This window comes from Podarcis muralis, chromosome 13 (genome assembly GCF_964188315.1).
Source record: "Podarcis muralis chromosome 13, rPodMur119.hap1.1, whole genome shotgun sequence".
NCBI classification, from domain to species: Eukaryota; Metazoa; Chordata; class Lepidosauria; order Squamata; family Lacertidae; genus Podarcis; species Podarcis muralis.
In genome coordinates, this window is record NC_135667.1 from 26,162,134 (window position 1) to 26,184,939 (window position 22,806).

Genomic DNA, 22,806 nt, shown 5'->3' on the forward strand with positions numbered 1-22,806 from the left:
CAAATCAGCTACTGCACATTGCTATGAGATCATTTGCAGATGAGGCACAGGCAGACCTTCAGATGTGATTTCAACTGCCCTCAGCACAAGGCAGCATGGCCATTGGTCAAGGCTGATATGTGTCAAAGTCCAATATGTGGTGAGCCACAGGCTCCCCATCCCTGTGATATCTCTATTAACATTACAATCAGAGCCATGTTTACTCAGAGATAAGACCAATTGTGCTGAGGGGGACTTACACACTGTGCATCCAGTGGAAACAGGGCTGCTACTCATTTGTAAGTGAAGACAATACAGTCCGAAGTGAGAGAAAAAGAGAGAGCCAACCCCATTCTACTAAAACCTTAAGATATGCAATAAGAGAATCTAACTTATTTGTCCACTTGTACTTCTCCTTTCATACCATTGGAGCCAACTCCTAGGGGCTATGGGGGCTTCTGCCTCCACAATAAAAGATTTGAGGCAGCCAGGCCCCCACAAAGCTGATAGGCATTCCCATTCAAATAGTGTGTGTCATGTGATCAAGTATGTGGGGCAGGGCTTACCTGCGCCCCCACAATATCTTCTTCAAGTTGGTACCCCTGTTTCATACTTAATTCAGCACCTGATAATACAGTAAGGGTGTATGATACCCTTCACAATCAAAGAATTCCTCCCCTACCCAGAACCATACCTCTATAAGGTGGACGGCTCCTTCCATGACCTTCCCAGAGACCAGAAAGGGAACAATTCCTACCTTTTTATAAAAGCAGTTGTGGTGAATGGGGAGGGGAGGGAAGGCTTGGGGGCAAGCTGTGCGGGTGATGAGGTGTGACCGGATAGGGGAGGGGTGGATGATTTGTAAAGGAAAGGACATTTAGTCAGGTGTAAAAGTAGCATGCATTGGCCAAGTATGGAGGGATGTGGGTTGTCAAAGGGTTTGGTGGGTAGGTGGGGTTGGTGACCAGAGTGAGCAGGCATTCCCTAGTTTTAAAATAAAAGAAGAAGAAGAAAAGAAAGATAGCCTGAATATCTGGTGTCCTTTTTTTCTCTCAGTCACATTCTGGCATTATTGAGGAAAATCAAGAGAATTCAGTGGGAAAGGTGGCATTGATGATGACCTCAATGAGCTTTAAATAGCTACCTCCCTACCTTTAGTGGATGGGATTTTGCAGATGACTGATATATGTGATCACTTGTTGCCCAAGCTTTCTAAATGGTTGATACCACAGATTTTGATCTTCTGCAAGTAGCACTGAGCTATGCTCAGTTGGACTTAATGCACTATAATAGGAGCTAAGGGACTGTGAGAATACTTTTGTGCTATGAAATGACAAAAAATACTCTACCTTGTTGAGTTCATTGATTTGCATGTCAAGGGGTGGGCAGGGGTTAGAAGCAGGGTCACAAAAACAGGGCCTACTGTAATGTATCTATATTCATTTGAAAGTTTGCATGGAGTTTAGACTGTTGCTCGAACAAAGGTACACTTGTGGGGCCCTACTCATGCAATTAGGAATCCTTAAATTTATGCAATTGGGATTCCTTATCATGTGAAGGGACCCCTATGCACATACAGTTGCACATTTGCAGACTCATTGTAGGCATCCAATTGAAGTCACATATTTCAGTCTCCACCTCCCCAGAATGATACTGATTGGTGAGCCAAAATGGGCTACTGACCATAGTTTCTTACAGCAGATGACCGTTGTGAAACAAATGAGAAGGAAATGATCTTATAATGTAAATAAGACAAATGGAATTGAAAATGGTATTTCAAAGTGGGAGGAAGTCATTGAACAACTTTTATAACTTATTCAATTAACTTTTATTGCTGGAAAATGAAACAAAAGTTTGTGTAATAGAGAACAGGATGTAAACTTTATTAGAAACCCCCAAGGTTCCTTCACAATCCTGTTCCTTAGGGGCACACAGAAGTCTGAGATATGCCTCTGAAATCAGTCTGCACATCCTATAGACAGGTGATATCTGTGAGCGGAAAGTGGTGAGAGTAAGAGAGACTGAATATTGTTCACTCTTCAGTATTTTTTAATCAGAAATGTACTTGGAAATGAAAGGAAATTCCCCTGTTTTAGAAAAATTATTTTATATTATTATTTTCTTCTTCATTTGAACAGTTAGGTGTGGAAAAACCACCAGACCCATCCACGTTTCCATCTCTTTCAAGATTTTATTTTGCTTCACTAAGAAATTTCAGCTGGCATTTCCTGCACTGGTGTTTATTTGTGTTCATTATGCTGGTAAGTGAGACTCTTTACTACAAAAAAATTAACAAGAGAAAGAACCAAGACTGTTTTACGCTATAGAAAGATCCACTATATTTTGACTTCAACTTGATCTACAATGCAGTTCTGTTTACTGTCTACTCAGAAGTAAGTCCCACACGTTCAAAGGGACCTACTCCCAAATATGTGTCTATAACTTTAAAAGGTTTCTACAATAATTAATACTGCATGAATGCATACACAATAACCCTTCTAAGTAAAAGTGAGATTTATTAATCTATTGCTATCATGTTGGCTTCTCTGTGATAAAATGTATAAGGAAACAATCATGTATTAAGTACCACCGTATGCCAGTAACTTCAAAGACAGAATCACCATGGTCTTTAAGCCTCCCTTTTTGAAATAAATGTGACTGAAAAGCCTTTAATTTTGCGTGGACCAGGTTCATACTTTTTTAAAAAATATATATTTTTAAAAAATAACTACTTCCCAAAATTTATTTATTAGGAACAGTTTCCAGAGGGAGAACTTATCTTTTCCATTGAAATACAATGGCACACACACAAAAAATCACTTCAGCCAGATTATGCAACATTAAAAATAACCGTGATTACATTCTGCAATTCATCTTTTCCACCAAAATTCAGTGCTGTATTGTCTGGTTGTTGTTGGGTTTTTTGGTTTTTTTTAACTTAATTTAGATCACTTGAAGTTATATTTATGACAATAGCAGAAATGCTATTTCTTCCAGCAGTTTTGTGCTAATATGAAAAGAATGCCCCACTATGCAATAACTCACTCCATGTGAACAAATTGCACTGTGATCACTGAGGCTACGTAGAGTAGAGCTATTTAAAACAGCCCTGATGTTGCAACGTTAATGTGCTAATCTTGACAATTGTTCCATGAAATCTTTGGATGTGGCTATTCAGAGAAATAATTTTTAACATGTGGCTTCTCAAAGATCCAGTGGTTTTCTGTCATCTCTTTCGCAGAAGCCATCTCTAAATGGTTTCTGTCCTGTGTTCTCCAGAGCAGCCTTCCCAAACCTTGTCATTTCCACATGCTGTTGGACAGCAAATCTTATAATCTCTAAGCATGTCAATGCTGGCTGGGGCTAATAGGAATTTTGTCTGAAACATCATGAAGGCATCATGTTGACTAAGAATGTGAAACTTTTGCTTTCTAACAGTCTGATGACTACATACAATACTAACTAAACAAAATGCAATCTCACAGTGCTTTCTTGCTGCTTTTACTGTCAGCAGTAAATATGCAAATACTTTATTACTGCTTCAGTGATTGGAATTATTTCTTCCTATGTTATTTTAAGGGATGCAGGTGGCACTGTGGTCTAAACCAAAGAGCCTAGGGCTTGCCGGTCGGAAGGTCGGCAGTTCAAATCCCTGCAACGGGATGAGCTCCCGTTGCTTGGTCGCAGCTCCTGCCCACCTAGCAGTTCAAAAGCACGTCAAGTGCAAGTAGATAAATAGGTACTGTTCTGGTGGGAAGGTAAATGGCGTTTCTGTGCGCTGCTCTGGTTCACCAGAAGCAGCTTAGTCAAGCTGGCTATATAACTCAGAAGCTGTCTGCAGACAAACGTCGGCTCCTTCGGCCTATAGAGCAAGATGAGCGCTGCAACCCCAGAGTCTTACCTTTACCTTTACCTATGTTATTTTAGAAGAAGAAGAAGAGTTTGGATTTGATATCCCGCCTTTCACTCCCTTTAAGGAGTCTCAAAGCGGCTAACAATCTCCTTTTCCCTTCCTCCCCCACAACAAACACTCTGTAAGGTGAGTGGGGCTGAGAGACTTCAAAGAAGTGTGACTGGCCCAAGGTCACCCAGCAGCTGCATGTGGAGGAGCGGAGACGCGAACCCGGTTCCCCAGATTACGAGACTACTGCTCTTAACCACTACACCACACTGGCTCTCTTTTAAGCTTCCATTAACACATTTTGCATTCTTTTCTTCTTCCAGAAGAGTCAAACAAGAGCAATGAATGCTACAAGAGAGAATGGATTTGTCCTCTTGGGTTTAATGAATCATCCTGACCTGCAACTGTTTTTGTTCATTGTGTTTCTATTGGTTTACATAATAATAGTGTTGGGGAACATGCTCATTTTCATCATGGTCATAGCAGATCCATCACTTCACACACCAATGTATTTCTTTCTGAAGGTCTTGTCTTTCCTGGACATTTGCTGCTCTTCGGTGACCCTCCCCCTAATGCTGGTTAATTTCCTATCAGAGAATAAGAGAATTTCCTACACTGGATGTGCCACACAAATGTTCTTCTTGCTTTTCTTAGCGTCATCAGAATGCTTCCTCCTGGCTTTTATGGCCTATGACCGTTACGTGGCCATATGCAAACCACTGAGATACATGACCATCATGAACCAGAAAGTTTGCCTTTCACTGACTGTCCTCTCGTGGTTTATGGGCAACTTGGTGTCTCTGCTTCAGACAGCTTGGGTCTTCACTCTGCCATTCTGTGGATCAAACAAAATTAATTATTTTTTCTGTGATATCCCTCCACTCCTCAAGCTTTCATGCATTGACACTTCTTTGTATGAAATGCAGCTCTTTACAGCTGCCATCCTAGTTATTTTCACCCCCTTTTCCCTTATCATTGTGTCCTACTCTCTGATTATTTCCAATGTCCTGAAGATGACATCTTCAGAAGGGCGTCAGAAAGCTTTCTCCACCTGCTCTTCTCATGTCTTGGTGGTGACACTGTACTATGGGAGTGGCAGCTTGATTTATCTAAGGCCCAAATCACTTAATGCTCAGGATAGTGACAAATACTTGGCTTTAGTGTACACCACCATCACGCCCATGCTGAACCCTATTATCTATGCCCTAAGGAATAAGGAAGTAAATGGTGCCATTAAGAGGATGGTGACCAAGACCATGAACAGAGAATTATTTTTTCACAGATGATCATTCATTCATCATAATGTTTGGAAGGAATAAAGATAAATTAGTATACTTTTGATTGCCGGTACTATATAATTTCCACAGATTGAGCATGACCAGAATGTATAAAGTGATGTCTAAAAGAAGCACAAAAGACAGTTCCTGCTCCTAGTAAACAGCATGCTGAAATTGGATTTTGTCATACAGACAGCTAGCTCAATTGTTCCCCATTCAAAGAACAGATGAAAAGAGAGTTTGGATTTGATATCCCGCTTTATCACGACCTGAAGGAGTCTCAAAGCAGCTAACATTCTCCTTTCCCTTCCTCCCCCACAACAAACACTCTGTGAGGTGAGTAGGGCTGAGAGACTTCAGAGAAGTGTGACTAGCCCAAAGTCACTCAGCAGCTGCACGTGGAGGAGCGGAGACGCGAACCCGGTTCCCCAGATTACAAGTCTACCACTCTTAACCACTACACCACACTGGAGAGTATTGGATTTTGTTGTTGTTGTTCATGCATAACTTAGTCTTAGCCATTCAAAGCACAGACCCAAACAGCAAATACTTAATTGAATCACAACTAGGTACAGTGTACATCATGGAAACCTGCCCCTTCTGTTCTGTTTTCCCTTACAAAAAAGTGGGATATATGAGAGGGGGTGGAGATACATAAAAACATGCAAAAATTCCTTGAAATTGTAAAAAGATGTAATAAAAATAACCACAATACAATGAAAATAGCTTTAAGATGGAGTTGTATCAGACTAACATAAATCATATTCAATGACTAGTAAGTATGCAGTATAAATTTAAAACAATCCCGATTTACCCCAAATAATCATTTGAGATGTAGCTTATTAAGAGTTTTGAAAGTTGTTAGGAGACCCACTACTACAGTGATGGCAAACCTTTTAGAGACTGAGTGCCCAAACTGCAACCCAAAACTCACTTATTTATCGCAAAGTGCCAACATGGCAATTTAACCAGTATATCCCTTTTTTCTGTTTTTCACTTTTCTTCTTTGTAACTGCTGTTGTAATAAATAATCCTTCATAAAAGTTATTGCATTACATTCTTCATTAAATTATTCTTTCCATTGATATATAATTTTATGGTATAACTCAGTGCTTTTTTTTTTCCTTCTAAAAAAAGTCTCATTTTGAGTCAAGGAAATCACCACCGGGGAAAAATAAATACAGTTCAAATCAGGAAGAATAAATACAGTGAATTTCTTCTCCCGTTAAATTTACAAAATGTTTAGGGGTATGCGTCCCCGTGCGTCCCCACAGAAAAAAAAGCACTGGTATTACTCCCAGACAAAGTGGTTTTATGAGCCATCAAACCACGGAAATACGTTTTTTTCAGAAGGTTTCACAATTTTGGCCACTAGTGTACACTGGAGGGCTGTACTAAAAGCCACCCTCTCCCAATTCTTAATATGATATAATAATGATTGTCTGTGTGTGCACGTACAAATAAATATAAATAAAGAAATAAACCCAGCCAGGTGGGCAGGGTAATAATAATAATAATAATAATAATAATAATAATAATAAGTTGTTATTTGCCATTTCTTCAGCTGTCATTTGATCACAGCCTCCACAGAATGAATTTCTCTGTTGGCTTCTGCAGGAAAGCCCAGTGAACATGTAAACCCAACAGCCCCTTCTTAGGCTGCCATCTTTATATGCTTACTGACCTGGGAGTTAAGCCCTGCTGAACTCAAGGTGGCTTACTCCTGAGGAGGAAAAACAGACTGGCGGGAGGCCCTGGCGCATCAAAAGTCAATGCCTGCTCAGCCCCTCGCTCGCTCGCCAGGCCCTGGTACCACAGGCTTTGGACAGTGCGTGCGAGCCCTCCTCTCCTCCTCCTCCTCCTCTGCCACTGGCACAGAAGTTATTGTTAGAATTCCTGCTCCATCATTGCAGTCAGTGAGGTCTGCGTGGGATTAATGTCTATCACATGTTTTGACTCCACAGAGTGGGAAGTGATGGAGACAGGATATTTGTGTTACTGTGTTCCGTGAAGTGGGACTATTGCCCTTTGTTCTTTTTCTCTTTCCTGTCTGATGCTAGAGAGAGGGGGAGCCATGCTGCAGTGCTCTGTGTGTGTTTATAAGTAAATAAAGTAGATTAGCCCAAATACTGAGTTGCTGAGGTCTGTCACACAAAGTGCGCAAACTTTGCGGATCTCTAAGTGTGCTGGTCTCGGTTGGCATCGGTTGCTGCGATGTTCAGGCTGAAGAAAGCTTATGAAGCTCCCGAACGATCAACCAGGAGGGAGGGAACATGCCAGTTGGGCATGTGTCTCTGCGAGGGTCCTACTCGAGTGTAAGCTGAACTCCTGACAATTACGGCCCTGCTGGGATGACAGCGCACGTGCCCACAGAGAGGGCACTCAGAATGTGCCATAGGTGCCATAGGTCCGCCACCACTGCCCTATGACATGCCCTCTAACATCCTGCAGAGGGAAATTGGGATGCACGTCTTTTGGGGGTGCACTCTCCATGAAAGTCACATGACTTACATGAGAGCAATGTGGATCCTTCAGGGCAGGGAGGAGCCTTCCTCACCTAGAGGGGCTGTCCATAAAGTAGTTGCTCATGGGTGGTGGAGAATCATGTGGGGAACATGACAGGAGAAAAATGAAGTCTCATATACAGCATTATATGTTCCCCAAAGGAAGCCAGCAGGGAGGAGGATAAGGCATGCCCTGCTGCCAGTGGCTCTTTAGGTTGTGAAATGCTTCCATAACCATGAAGTACTTTATGGACTATCAGTGCTGGAACGCTGCCAGGCTAACACTCCCTGCTCAGCTTCCATACTTCTGCCAGTCACCTTGGAGATGGGCAGCCATGCCAGGGCAGGGCATTCCCTGCTTGCTAGGAGACACTGGCAGCTCAGGAAAAAGGTGGCAGGGAGTGGCAGGTAATGCTGAGTGGAACCTCCCCATGAATCAGTGGCATAGTGGGGGGGGGGGCTGTGACCCCAGGCACATTTTTTGAGGGGGCATGACCAGGTGCCCCTGCAACAGGCTCCCTTAGAGCCTGGCACTTGTGCCAACTCCAGAGGGCCCTAGGGGGCTGGGCACCCACAAAATGTTGTTCTGGGTGCCTGGCACCCTCCCATCACCGCCACCCTTCACCGCCATTGTGACATGCTGCCCACTGCTGCCCAGTCTTCGTCCCCTTGCTGCCAGCTGCCGCCTTACCTCTGGCGCTCTGCCACTGTGGCCCCAGACCAGTTGCCACCAGTTGCAGCACTAAAGAAAAAAAGAAACAGAAGCCTAGCAGAGAGCTGATATTTGATGGTGCACTAGGTAAAGAGTCATCTGGAAGAGCACGTTAGCTGTCCTCTGTGTTTTTTAAGCTAAAGAGTTATGACAAGTATAGTAATTTAAATACAAGTATGCTCCTTTATGAGGGACGCGGGTGGCGCTGTGGGTTAAAGCCTCAGCGCCTAGGACTTGCCGATCGAAAGGTCGGCGGTTCGAATCCCCGCAGCGGGGTGCGCTCCCGTTGCTCGGTCCCAGAGCCTGCCAACGTAGCAGTTCGAAAGCACCCCCGGGTGCAAGTAGATAAATAGGGACCGCTTACCAGCGGGAAGGTAAACGCCGTTCCGTGTGCTGCGCTGGCTCGCCAGATATAGCTTGTCACGCTGGCCATGTGACCCGGAAGTGTCTGCGGACAGCGCTGGCTCCCGGCCTATAGAGTGAGATGAGCGCACTACCCTAGAGTCTGGCAAGACTGGCCCGTATGGGCAGGGGTACCTTTACCTTTTATGCTCCTTTATAAAATATATCAATTAAGAAACCACAAAACATAGCAGGCTTATGCAGTCTGCATGCATTTCTGCAGTGCAAAGGGACATTTTCCACACCATTACACAGTTTAACATGTTTATTCATTTACATAATTAGATCATTATTACTTTTGTTATATAAAAAATAGACTAGCTGTAGTGAAAATGTAGGTTACAGGTTGTATGCAGTCCCTGGTAGGGTTGCCATATTTTGAAGAGCAAAAAGTCCTGGGGAAAAAGGACATATGGTAGCCCTTTGTGACAGTTATGTCAAAAACAGTTTCTATGGTGCTATACAGTATGAGCTGCAACTGACTGCTTCCAAAATTGTTTCTGTCTGTTGTCTAAAGGAACTGCCTGCATATTTCTTTTTTCTAACAGCCAGGACTATATCAATATCTGTTCCTCAACTGACATTAGGAAATCTCCATGTTGTCCGTAACACATCTTTGTAGTCTATGAGAAGATTTTCTGACCAAGAATTCTCTTCATGGCTTCCTTCACTTCACGGTTCCTCAGAGTGTAGATAATGGGGTTTAGCATGGGTGTGAGGACTGCATAAAATAGAGACAGCATTTTTTTTACTTCTGGGGAATAGTTGGAGTTGGGTCTCAGATAGACAATGCTCCCACTTCCATAGAACAATGTCACCACAATGAGATGAGATGAGCAAGTGGAGAAGGCTTTGTGTCTGCCCTCTGCTGAAGATATTCTGAGGATGGTGGTAATGATGCGTATGTAGGAGATCAGGATGAGTACAAAAGGAAACATGAGGAACAAGAGCGTAGAGGCAATGGCTTGCATTTCAAATAAGTAAGTATCAGCACAAACTAACTTCAGTACTGGTGGCACATCACAGAAAAAGTGATTGACCTCTTTGGGTCCACAAAAGGGGAGACTAAAGATCCAAGCTGCCTGCAAGAGTGATACGGGAATGCCAATGACCCACACCCCACCCAGCAACTTGTGGCAGAAATTCCTGTTCATGACAGTGGCATAGTGCAAGGGATTACAGATAGCAACATAGCGGTCATAGGACATGGCAGCTAAAATGAAACACTCAGCACATCCAAAATAGAAGAAGCCAGACATTTGAATGGCACAGCCGATGTAAGAAATACTTTTATGCTTCAGCAGAAGGTTGACTAGCATTTTAGGGATTGTGTCTAAAGTGAAGCAGATCTCAATGAAGGACAAGTTCCTCAGGAAGAAGTACATTGGAGATTGAAGAGCTGGATCTATCATGACAACCACAATGATGAGGACGTTCCCAGTCACTGTCACAATGTACATCATCAAGACTAGGGGAAACAAAAACAGCTCTATATTTGGCATGGTTGAAAAACCAACGAGGATAAATTCCATCACACTTGTTTGGTTTTTCCACTTCATTTCTTCAAGATTATTGGATTGGATTATATACTGAAGGCAAAGCAACAAACAAAGAGATTAATAGCTATTTAATACATTTTGCACTGGTTCTATTAAATTGATTTACAGTGCAACCCCAATCCCGTGATCTGTTTGGCTGGGGTGGATTAGGATAATGTGGAGGTGACCAGATAATAACTTTTTAATGTCCCACTTCAATCAATCAATTCTTTTTTCACATATTCAAAATACAAACTTCAAACTTCATCCTTATGCTTTAATTTACATCATGTTGCCTTAGTGTTTTACATTTGCTTGTCATAATTTAAAGTTACAATTCAAAGTTTATTCTAAAGCCTAACATTTATATAACAGTTGTAGGGAGCTAGCTTTTCCAAAAATGCTTAATATTCTCCATGTCATTTGTTATACCGCTTCTTTTAGCTTTTCATTTTTGTCAAGACTGAATTTCATTGAACATTTCTATTTTTAAAAAAAGAAGATAAATACCTTTAAGTTGATTTTTATTTTAGGCAAATAGTTCAAAAAACAAATCAATTTCCATCAATCCTTAAATGTATTTACTTTTGTACAATAAAATGTCTTAACTGAAAGGACTGAAAAGATATATACCCTCCTCTAAAAAGACAGTTTGCAAAGTACATGTCCCAATTCATGGCCATATTTTATGTGGTTGCAGCCAAGGAAGTGGTGATACTGCACATCTATCTGCCTCTCCATTAGCTTGGATCTAGCAGCACTCATTTCAGTGAGAGATGAGACACAGAGGCTTCCGTCATCATCTTCTCTAAAAGGTAAAGGTACCCCTGCCCGTACGGGCCAGTCTTGACAGACTCTAGGGTTGTGCGCCCATCTCACTCAAGAGGCCGGGGGCCAGCACTGTCTGGAGACACTTCCGGGTCACATGGCCAGCGTGCCATCGCTGCTCTGGCGAGCCAGAGCCGCACACGGAAACTCCGTTTACCTTCCCACTAGTAAGCGGTACCTATTTATCTACTTGCACTTAGGGGTGCTTTCGAACTGCTAGGTTGGCAGGCGCTGGGACCGAACAACTTCTCTAGGACCAACTAAAATATTGCTTAAATTAATAGTTTAACTTATTGCAAAGGAGGGTAGTGTTCCTGTATCTTTCATTGCCATGCAAAATTGTTGCTAGATTAAAAGAAGGTCTACTTGCTATTAGAGGCTCAGTATTGCTGTCTTATTTTGCATCTGGTCACCCTAACTACTCTTTCAGTGTTAATATTCATCAGCACACCTAATCACAAATCAGCTACTGTACATTGCTATGAGATCATTTGCAGATGAGGAACAGGCACCCCTTCAGATGTGACTTCAACTGCCCTCAGCACAAGGCAGCATGGCCATTGGTCAAGGCCGATATGTGTCAAAGTACAAAACGTTATGAGCCACAGGTTCCCCATCCCTTTGATAACTCTATTAACATTACAATCCGATCCATGTTTACTCAGAGATAAGACCAATTGTGCTGAAGGGGACTTACACACTGTGCATCCAGTGGAAACAGGGATGCCACTCATTTGTAAGTGAAGACAATACAGTTCCAAGTGAGAGAAAAAGAGAGCCAACCCCATTCTACTAAAACCTGAAAATAGGCAATAAGAGAATCTAAATTATTTGTGCACTTGTACTTCTCCTTTCATACCATTGGAGCCAACTCCTAGGGGCTATGATACCCTTCACAATCAAGCAATTCTCACCTACCTCTTAAATGTGAAAGAAAGTTCTGTGTTAGCAAAGCAGGCGCTGCTTGGTCACCTCAGTCACTGTGATTATTTAGAGCATAATTTCCAAGCCATTCTTCACTTGAGAATATAAAGACAACACTATTAAAAAGTCCTTGCAGGCCTTGATTTACATTATCTTTAGAGTTCTAAATCTTGTTCATACTTTTGAATTTCCATAGTTCTGTTAAACTACTAGTGAATAGGATAATTAATCCCTTACTGACATAAAAGCTTCGGAAATTATTTCTTATGGTAGTTATACTTTGCGTTTCTTAGCAGGAATTAAGGATATGGAGGCTGCCCTCACCTTCATATTTAATTAGAAATGTGCTATATATTTTTAAAGGAGCAGAATGCTGTATCACCTTAGTCCCCAAAGGTAAATGTATCATTTGGGGATACGTTTGTTTCCTAGTAGAATAAACAGAACTAGGACAGGTTTCTACTAGTTCCAAATCTACATTACCTCATTTCTTCATTCACACTATTAGAGATCAGAAAAGGGATGCCTGTTGGGGGAAGGGGCAGAATTTGAAGCAATGTGTTTGATGATGCAAGCACCTTTGAACCAATTGTATTGAGCAGAATTGAAGTGGTGACAATTTGAGGCGGACACTTTTGGACTGTTAATAATAATAATTCATCATGGGAGGGGGAGAAAATAGCACAAATCTGCATAAAATTTGCATATGGTTATTAATATGTATAGATGCAAATTAATGCATTGTCACTAAAACGTAAATAGAAACATGACATCTCATCATTTTGGGGAGGACACTAGGTGATGTGTGCTATCCAGGTGTTTTTGATTGGCAACTTCAAGCTCTCTTGTTATGGTTCATCATAATTTTTATATTTGACAGTTCAAATCCAGAACTGCCCTCTTGACAGCTCTTCAAGATAAAGTGTGTGGTGGGGAGGGTATGAACCGAACGAGTACATGTCCACACTGAAGCCACCTCTGATGCCATCATCTAAAGCACAGTGAAATTTGTTGTGTCAGGGGGTAAATGGCTAGCAACATACTGGAATACCGCAGAGTCCATGTGTACTCCAGTCATAGTTTTGTTGTCATTCAGAACATTTCCAAACATAAACGGTTTCATGTGTAGTTTCCACAGTCTCTTTAAGTTACTGAAACAGTAACTTTAAGTTACTGTTGATCAATGTTCAGAAGTAAACAATGAAACTTTCAGGTTCTAAGCCTTTTTCAAGGAAGTAGGCCATGATCAAGTTTATCCACTCAGCCCCAAAATTTATCCACTCAGCCCCAAAATTTATCCACTAAGCCCCAAATTTTCTCTTTCAGTGATCTGGTGTAAAGATCTGTTCACATAATATGGTTACTACAATACAATACAATACAATACAATACAATCTGGGGAACATATTAATTGGGATACATTCCTTGTGTCTAATTCTCATGGGACAGAAGACTTATAATGCACCAGAACTCCGTTTGATTTTAGAATTCATTCATGCTACTGGAAACTCATAGTGAACAATTGTCTGCTCCCATTGGTAGCCTGGACTAGGAATATCCCTTTGGGAATCACCAATGGGGATAATGACTGTTGATGTTCCATGGCCTCTACTGATGCCACATTTTTCCTCTGACTTTTGTTCCTGGGTATATATAATTAGCTGTGTAATTAGCTTTTCATAAAGAATTTTGGTCTCTAAAAATCCAAGGCTGATGCTTTAGTATTTATTTATTTTTAAATAAAGACAGAAGTTACAAATAGAGAACTATATTTCGTTTCATCAATGGCAACTTTCATCGGGTGTTGCTGTGAAGCCAATGTCCATTACTGAGCCATATAAATACTCATTACTGAAATTCAACAATAATTAGTTTGCAGGATGTTGGTTTACTGCCCCTAGATTATGGACTACGTGCTTTGAACTCTAACAGGAATACAATTTGTTGAACTATTTTGTTTTCCAGATGTTTTGAACTACTCAGCTCCTAAATGGAAGCCTGATAAGTACAGATAAAGGAACATTTCCAAGTTGGAATAACGGAATAAAAATGTTTGATAACTTCTGCTTATAAAATCATCAATGAAATAGAATCATGAAAAATGTCAGATGTCATCTGTCAAAGCAACTAAGACAATCATAGTTATTGAGAAGAATGGATTTTGCTTCCAGTTGGAAAGTGGAGTTATTGGTATTGCGCTTCTGTGTACTGTTACCCGGGATTGCAGTTTAATTTTTTAATGAGCTGACCTAACCAGACTATGTTCAATGAGTTCATTCTTTTTGGGTTTGCCAATCTGGGACAGCTTCAGGCCCTCCTCTTCGTTCTGTTTCTTGTACTGTATTCTATCTAGTGACTTTGATAGGAAACATATTCATAATTCTGCTAACAAGCTGGACCCCATCTTGCACAGCCCTATGTACTACTTCCTCCAAAACCTGTCCTTGGCAGAAGTTGAGTTCACATCAGCTATTGTCCCTAAGTTGCTTGTGGACCTTCTCTCTGAGACAAAGGCTATCTCCTTTTTTGAATGAAGGGCACAAATATATTGTGCCGTCTTCTTTGGGAGCCTAGAGTGTGTCATATTATTAGTTATGGCATACGATTGCTTTGTCTCTATTTGCAACCCGCTGCATTATACTGTCATAATTAATAGGAATCCTTAATAATGTTAAAAATGTGTTATTAAAATGTGACACCAGAGGGTGCTGTAGAGCAGGGATCAGCCATCAATGAAAGAATGCATTGAGCACTATATAACATTATTTTTCATAACATATTTACAGATCAATGTAGTTCCAGCCTTGGTCAAAGGCCAGATCATTACGAATCAATCTGATTCAGTTCTGGCTTCGGATGAATCCTGTAGGGAACATATACTAGAACCTTTCACTTTTGCCTGCAAGTGATCCCTACCATACATGCAGTCTCTTGACTTCAGTTTGCTTGGAGATCAAAGTCCTGCCATACACACACACACACACACACACACACACACACACACACATATATATATATGAATTTATATACCGCCCTGTACCCGGAGGTCTCTTTTATATTTAATATGTAAGGCACTCCATTAAAAAAGAAAGTAAAAGAAGAAACAAGGTATTCAGTCTTAAACTGCATGTATTTAAGCCAAGGTACTTTATTTATGCAGGCTTGCAGAGAGCTGCCTGCATCCCGAAGCCTGGGGCGCGCCGAGCAGTGTGCCCCAGGCTTCGGGCAGATATCCGCAAGCCTGGGGAGACCGGCGCGACTTTCCGCCAGGCTCCCTAGGCTTGCGGATAGCAGCCTGTTCTGGGGGCTGGGGTCGGGGGAAGCTTGGGCTTCCCCCGCCCCAGCCCCATGCCTGGGGGGGGGAAAATAATTTTTTTTCTTTATTCCCCCCCCCAAAAAAAAACACACCTAGGTGCGCCCTATGGGGCGAAAAATATGGTATTTTTTAACTCCCTTCAAGATTTGTCCTCTTCAGCCAAGTTTATATTTTGAAAACTTAACTTCATTTTCCTGCTGCTTATCCCCAAGGAAAATATATATTAACCAGGTGAGAACTCCACAAAGAATTTACTTTCCCTTGATTAGACTACAGAAGATATTGTCAGTGCTATTCAGCTTTAAAGGTTCATTTTAAGTCATATATGTTTCTCTGCAGAAAGGTTTTATTTCAGATTGTGTGACGAATAGTAGATTTAATTAATTTCCTAACCATCATGTATTCAGTTTTCTTACAGGATATTTTGTGACTTTTAGTTGCTGTTACTAAAGGTATTGTCTTTGTCCATGGAGTTTTCTTGGCAGGGATACTAGAGTGGCTTGCCAGTTCCTCCTCCAGGTGGATCACGTTTGGTCAAAACTCTCCACTATGACCTGTTCATCTTGGGTGCCCTGCTCGGCGTAGTTCATAGCTTCTCTGAGTTATTCAAGCCCCTTTGCCATGGCAAGGCAGTGATCCATGAAGGGGAGTGATCCTGCGGGAGGCAGTAGAAGACAGAAGTGCCTGGCGTGCTCTGGTCCATGGGGTCACGAAGAGTAGGACACGACTAAACGACTAAACAACAAAAGGTATTGTGCTATTTTTACCTTTGGTTTCTTTTTAATGGGACAACATTTCCCTTTTTCTTTGTCAGAATTTTCATGTGAATTTTTTTTATATGTACTCAGATATTTAAAAGACATGGGGTATTATTGGCACCTTATATGTGACTGTGGCTATTAAATTCTGCAAAGGGGATCAGCATTTTAAGAAACAGACAGTGGCTGGAATGGATATTACAAAAACGGCAGGTAAATCCCATAGGTGGCTTTGCATGGTCAAATTACATTTTTACTTTCACCATATGTACAAGTAGACAATGTCTAAAAGGAGCAGGTATCTATTTGGCTAAGTTCTCATAATGGGCAAAAAAGGGGGGATTAATTAAACTGAGTAACAGCAGTATAACTACAGATTGCAGTGAAGGACTTTTAAAACTGATGACCTTGAAATAATTTAGCAGTAGTAGTAGAACCCCACCCATATGACTGGGCTGCCCCAACCACTCTGGGCAGCTTTCAGCATATCCAAATAGTAATAAAAGAGTAAGTGTTTAAAACTTTCCTATATAGGACTGCCTTCAGGTGTCTTCTAAAAGTTGTATAGTTACTTATCTCCTTGACATCTGATGGGAGGGCATTCCACAGGGAGGGTGCTACTACCAAGAAGGTTCAGTGGGATGCACTCCTAGGTAATTGTTGTATAGCATTATAGCCTGAATGCGTTTCCAATTTTCTATGCACAGAACTAGATGTCAGGTGGAAGATGTCTAAAAATATAAGGGCCTCTGATTATGATCACAGAATCTTGGGAGTGGGGATTGGTAGTACTTGAGGTATTGCAGCCCTGAGCCATAGGTTTCGTGGCACATTTCTCTCCTTCTTTCCCATTTGAAACTGTGATCTATTTTAAAAAAATCTGTTCAATACCCATAAATGGATAAAGTATAGAGCTGAGTTATACACGAGCTTGTAGTGTGATGAGCAAAGATGACAGCCAGGACCATTAGAAGCCACGAGAAATAGCTGAGAAATATAGGAACCAGAGGCAGTGAAAAAGAAGCAGAGACTTCAGCCACTTAGACCAAAAGCTCTCAAGAAATACGTGTTGTGTGATATCAACTTGGTTAGGTGTGTTGCATTGAAAATAGCATTTCCTGTCATCACAGTTACTTTTATCATTGCAGATGGTATCTGATGAGAAAGATGTGGAGACAGAATTGGACATCAGTGAATGAATTCATTCTTCTTGGCTTCACCACTCACCCCATATTGCAGCAAGTCCTCTTGGTGCTCTGCTCAGCTGTAATTCTGGCTACCATGTTTGGGAACAGCCTCATCATCTACTTGGTGTGGGTTGACTCACGCCTTCATACAGCCATGTACTTTTTCATTGGTAACCTCTCTTTTCTAGACATGCTCTTCACAATCATTACTGTCCCTCAGATGCTTGTCCACCTGGCCTCTGGGATAAATATCATTACCTTCAGTAGATGCATGGCCCAACTCAACCTGACTCTGTCTTGTGGGATGACTGAGTGCTTCATCCTGGCTCTCATGGCATATGACCGCTACGTGGCCATATGTCAACCACTGCGGTACCCAACCATCATGAGGATGCAAGTGTGTATCCAGATGGCAGGAGCCTGTTGGTTAGGTGGATTCTTCAATGCTGCAGCACTGACAGTTGTCACCATAAATTTTCCCTTCTGTGGGCCCAACCAGATCAACCATTTCTTTTGTGAGGAGCCTGCTGTGTTGCAGCTGGCTTGCATGGACACCTATATAGTAAAAGTCCTCATCTTTGCCCTGAGTGTCATTGTGCTCATTTTCCCTTTCACTTTTATAGTGATCTCTTACATCCACATTGCCAGGGTGGTACTCAGCATGCACTCAGCAAGGGGACGGCAACAGGCTTTCTCCACCTGTGCTACCCACCTCACTGTTGTCACATTGTTCTACAGCACCATTGGCTTCACCTACTTGCAGCCCCAGTCCAGCCATGTGGCTGACCAGGAAAAGAGAGCCTCAGTTTTCTATGCTCTGGTCTCTCCCATGCTGAACCCTATCATTTATAGTCTGAGAAATAAAGACGTTAAAGGAGCTTTGGCCAAAGCAATGGGGAAAGTCAGCTGAGTCTCTTCCATATTACAACTTGGAAGAGAGATTATGCATTCAGTGTACAAGCCCCCTTAATCCAAACACTCCTGGAATTTATTCCATTTGATCCTCTCCCGGGAAACCACAAAATCTTTAAAGGGTATCTACTATGCTCACTTCTTCAAACTCTGTTTTAATCTGCAGGTCTATACTACATATTTATTATAGTGAGTATTAGTCACCCTCTCCTTTGTCACCCGCGGGTCATCCAATAACTGCCACTCTTTACAGAATGCAGGTCAGGGATGCTGGGTGCTGAGCACTGCATGAATTGGAAACTCTCCAGAGTCATCTCAATGAGCAGGAGGATCCCTCTTCTTCAAAAAATTATTAAAATTTAGACTAAGAAACAGGCGTGTTCTGGAAAGAAGGAGATAAAAAAGACCTGCTAAATAAATCAGTCACTGGGTGCCAAGGCTTTGATCTGAAAGGGTCTTTCATTGTTGTGCTTCAATTTAAGTGGGGTGAGCGGCTGTTTCTTTTTCTACATTTGCTATTTCATGATTTGGTGAGCTTCACTAAGAAAGAATCAATTATCTAAACGGAATGCAGGAGAAACTGTAAAACTAGAGAATTTGATGCTTGGCCGTGCGGTCCTCTGTGGAGAGCCCCAATTAGAACTGGCAAAACCAAGATCAGATATGTATGCGGCACGGGTTGAGAAAATGACACAGGCTGTGGCACAGGAGAAAAAGAAACTGCCTCCCCTCACAGGGAGCTGAAGACAATCGATGGATTATAATTGGGGCATATTTCACACACAAAACTGCATTTGCTTGCATGGATTATTGTTATATATGAATTAATGTGAAAGTGAGGGTGAATCTTTGATCTTTGCAAGCTTCCTCTAGGGCCTGGGGCAGGAGCAAGCTTGAATTCTAGAGGAACCAAATAATTACTGATTGTGAAATATACCCTACGGCACTGCTTTTCTATGGAAGACTCATATTTGGAACATCAGCTTGTTGCGTGGCAAGACCCTCAAGCCAACCCCCCATTAGCATAAAGAAATTCACACAGACACAGACGTTTTGTTTAAGGTCATTGGGGAATTTTTTTGGCCACAACTTTATTGATTACAGGAAATGAGAGCAGTATTGGCTTAGGCATTGGCAAAAGACAATATCTGACTCCTGCCCCCTTTGCAGGAAGTCTGTAAGGGTAAACCACCCAAAGGGAGACTGCTTCGGGGGAACCCATCTGCATCTCCCCTGGTGTTCCCAGAGGCCTGGCATGGCCCTAGCCCCTCAAGTGAACTTCAGACAAGATCCAGGCCCTGGATTCCTTTAACAGAATACCCTTGAACCATGGAGGGTCAGGTGATGGCCGACCACCCCTCCTCCACTCAACAATAAGCCAATGCCTAACCACCAAACCTTACAAAGTTGTGAAAATTGCTAAGAGGTAGGCAAAAACCAAGTGGCCCATGCCAATTCGCCAAATGGAAAAATTCATACCCGGTCCCCGACCCAAGACGGGCAACCAACTGAAGTCCAAAGCAAGGCCAAAGGATGGGTGGGTATTCAGCAGCATGAAGCAGGTGCTTGGCACACGTCACACTGCTGCTTTTATACATTCCCCCATAATCAGCTCTTCAAATTGATTGGGCAATAGCCCTGGGTGATCATGGTGCCACCCTGGCGTGAGGGTGATAGCTCTACCCACACCGGGGGGGGCAGGTTGAGGGCCTGCCCACAACCAGGGTCAACTATTAAGATGATCCCACTTTAAAAAACTGAAAATTGCTGTGCCATAAATCTTATTAAATGAAGAAGAGCTGGAAGAGAGCCCAGAGCCCTTGAAGATAAGACTCTGGAATGAAGGGGGGGCACTGGAGGGGACTGCACTGAAAATCAATCGACGGATAACAACACAAAACAGTGGCGTAGCGTGAGTTGTCAGCACCCGGGGCAAGGCAAGTAATTTGCGCCCCCTAACGCATGGATTTGCACCCCCAACCCGTGGATTTGCGCCCCCTAACCTGTGGATTTGCCCTAACCCCAGATGTTGCGCCCGGTGTGGCCGCCCCCCCCCCTGCACCCCCCACGCTACGCCACTGACACAAAATAAAATGCCTCTTACATATGGGTTTGTTAAACACGATAGAAAGTCACATACCAGTGATTGTGAGGATACGACAATGGGTTAAGATCAGAATTATGAAACTGGGGGAAAACAACAGAGAAGGAAGCAGGAACAAGGGAAAGAATCTTTCTCCCAACAGCCAGAACATGGGAAGCCCTCTTAAAAAAATTAATTTGGAATGTATAATTGGCTTTATTGTTTGTATTATGATGTGGCAAGGTTTGATTTGTTATTAATTGGAATGTTATTAATTGAATATTAATAAAAAATATTTTATATAAAATTAGTCACTCTCTCCTTGGTAACTCTGCTAACTTTAGATCTGGCTGGGAAATTATGGGTGATTTGGATCTGTAACATAATTCTCAGTACTTCACTAATTCTCAGTACTTCACTAATTCTCAGTACTTCACTAATCTACAGTTTGCACAATATTCAGGAAAGTCAAGATCAAGGCAGTGTGTTTATTTACTCGCTCACCCACAGTGCAATCCAACAATCTTTCCCTTAATATTGATGGCTACTGAGTTCTTAGGATACTATGTTGTCCCCTGTCAGCAGAGTGACATTGTTCTGATTGAACTACAACTCCCATCCACTCCCACCAGCAACGCCTCTGTGAGAAATGGCAACACATGAATAGTTAGAAAGACAGAGTCAGAGTTTACAGTTGAAAGTTGCAGTGATTTGAACCCAATATAAAGCAGCAAGTTGGGAGAAGACAGAGGCAAGAGCAATGCCTGATGTCTGTTTGAATCCAAGGCTGTGGCTATGGGAGAAAAACAACCTTTTGGAGTGGCGATGCTGTGAATCCATCTGTCACAGGCTGTATATATACTGTATATATACAGTATATACAGTGGTACCTCAGGTTAAGTACTTAATTCGTTCTGGAGGTCTGTTCTTAACCTGAAACTGTTCTTAACCTGAAGCACCACTTTAGCCGCTGCACTGCCAGAGCACGATTTCTGTTCTCATCCTGAAGCAAAGTTCTTAACCTGAAGCACTATTTCTGGGTTAGCGGAGTGTGTAACCTGAAGTGTATGTAACCTGAAGCGTATGTAACCCGAGGTACCACTTTATATGTAAATAAACCATATATAATAAAAACACCACATTCTCCACTGTGCCTCATTCCTGAAGGAAACATGAACCCTGGGTGTATTCCTGGAATCTTGCACCACGCATTGCTTATATCAAGTCCGATTTTGGGTGAAAGATTTCTGCCTGTATTGCAAAGGGTTGGACCACATGAGCCTTGTGCTTCCTTCCAGCTTACAATTCTATGATTCTATTATATCAACATCATGCTTTCCAATGAGTTCAGATGTTAACATTCAATTGCCAGTCATTGTGTGGACTCATTAAGAGTTGTGCATGTATATGTAAATCAGTCCCCAACCTCCCAAAGGCAAGAGCAGATAGAGCTTATATTTGACTTTGAACTTGTATCAGTTAAATATCTGATAACCATTGTACATATTTTAATGCTGCTATATAAATTTTTACAAATGGTTCTTTAGCTTTCCGTGGGGACGTTTTTCCTTACTGCTTTAGCCAAGGCTCCTTTGACTTCCTTGTTCCTTAAACTATAGATGATAGGATTAAGCATTGGAGTGACCACGGCATATACGAAAGCCAACATCTTGTCTTGGTTGGGTGAAGTGTTTGTTCTGGGGTTCATATAAGCAAATGCAGCTGTTCCATAGCAGAAGGTGACGACAGTCAGGTGAGAGGAACATGTGGAGAAGGCTCTGTGCCGACCTTCTGAAGAGTGGATGCGTAGGATAGCACGGATTATATACACGTAAGAAAGCATTATCAAGATGCAGGGGATGAGTAGCACAATGACCCCTGCCACCATAAGCATGATCTCATTGATAAAGGTCTCAGAGCAAGCTAACTTGATAACACCCAGGACTTCACAAGCAAAGTGGTTGATGATGTTGAAAGTGCAGAAGTGAAGGCGCATGGTGAACCCAGTTTGGACTAGAGCATTGAGGAAGCCACCAATCCAGGAAGCTAGTGCCAACTGAATACACACTGTCCTATTCATGATGACTTTATAATGCAGGGGATAGCAAACAGCCACATATCTGTCATAAGCCATGGCTGCCAACAGGATAAACTCAATGCTGCCAAAGGTCAAAGAGATACAGAGCTGGGCCATGCATCTGTTGAAGGAGATGGTCTTTGGACTAATCAGGAAATGAACCAGCAGTTGAGGCACCACACTTGTTGTGTAGCAGATGTCCAAGAAAGAGAGATTGGTCAGGAAGAAGTACATTGGTGTGCTGAGCCGTTGGTCAATGCGGATGGCCACAATGATCAGTGTGTTACCTGTCAGGGTGATGAAGTACATGGAGAGAACCACTGCAAAGAGGCACAAATTGGCGCCTCGATCGCTGGAGAATCCCACAAATATGAACTCTTTGATACTAGTCTGGTTGCATTGTTCCAT

The 22,806-nt window shown here is 42.2% G+C and overlaps 4 protein-coding genes across 4 annotated transcripts; 2 read left to right on the forward strand and 2 right to left on the reverse strand.

Moving 5' to 3' along the window:
• The first annotated feature begins 4,221 nt into the window (after positions 1 to 4,221).
• On the forward strand, positions 4,222 to 5,166 carry LOC114582177 (olfactory receptor 10A7-like). Its single transcript, XM_028702975.2, has one exon. The coding sequence runs from the start codon at positions 4,222 to 4,224 to the stop codon at positions 5,164 to 5,166; it is 945 nt and encodes a 314-aa protein (XP_028558808.2).
• A 4,232-nt stretch (positions 5,167 to 9,398) lies between these two features.
• Positions 9,399 to 10,334, reverse strand: LOC114582175 (olfactory receptor 10A7-like). The gene has a single exon (XM_028702971.2). It carries the CDS (start codon positions 10,332 to 10,334, stop codon positions 9,399 to 9,401), a length of 936 nt encoding a protein of 311 aa, XP_028558804.2.
• Positions 10,335 to 17,306: 6,972 nt separating this feature from the next.
• LOC144325353 (olfactory receptor 2D2-like) lies at positions 17,307 to 18,236 on the forward strand. Its single transcript, XM_077918272.1, has one exon. The coding sequence runs from the start codon at positions 17,307 to 17,309 to the stop codon at positions 18,234 to 18,236; it is 930 nt and encodes a 309-aa protein (XP_077774398.1).
• A 3,628-nt stretch (positions 18,237 to 21,864) lies between these two features.
• On the reverse strand, positions 21,865 to 22,806 carry LOC144325390 (olfactory receptor-like protein OLF3). Its single transcript, XM_077918339.1, has one exon. The coding sequence runs from the start codon at positions 22,804 to 22,806 to the stop codon at positions 21,865 to 21,867; it is 942 nt and encodes a 313-aa protein (XP_077774465.1).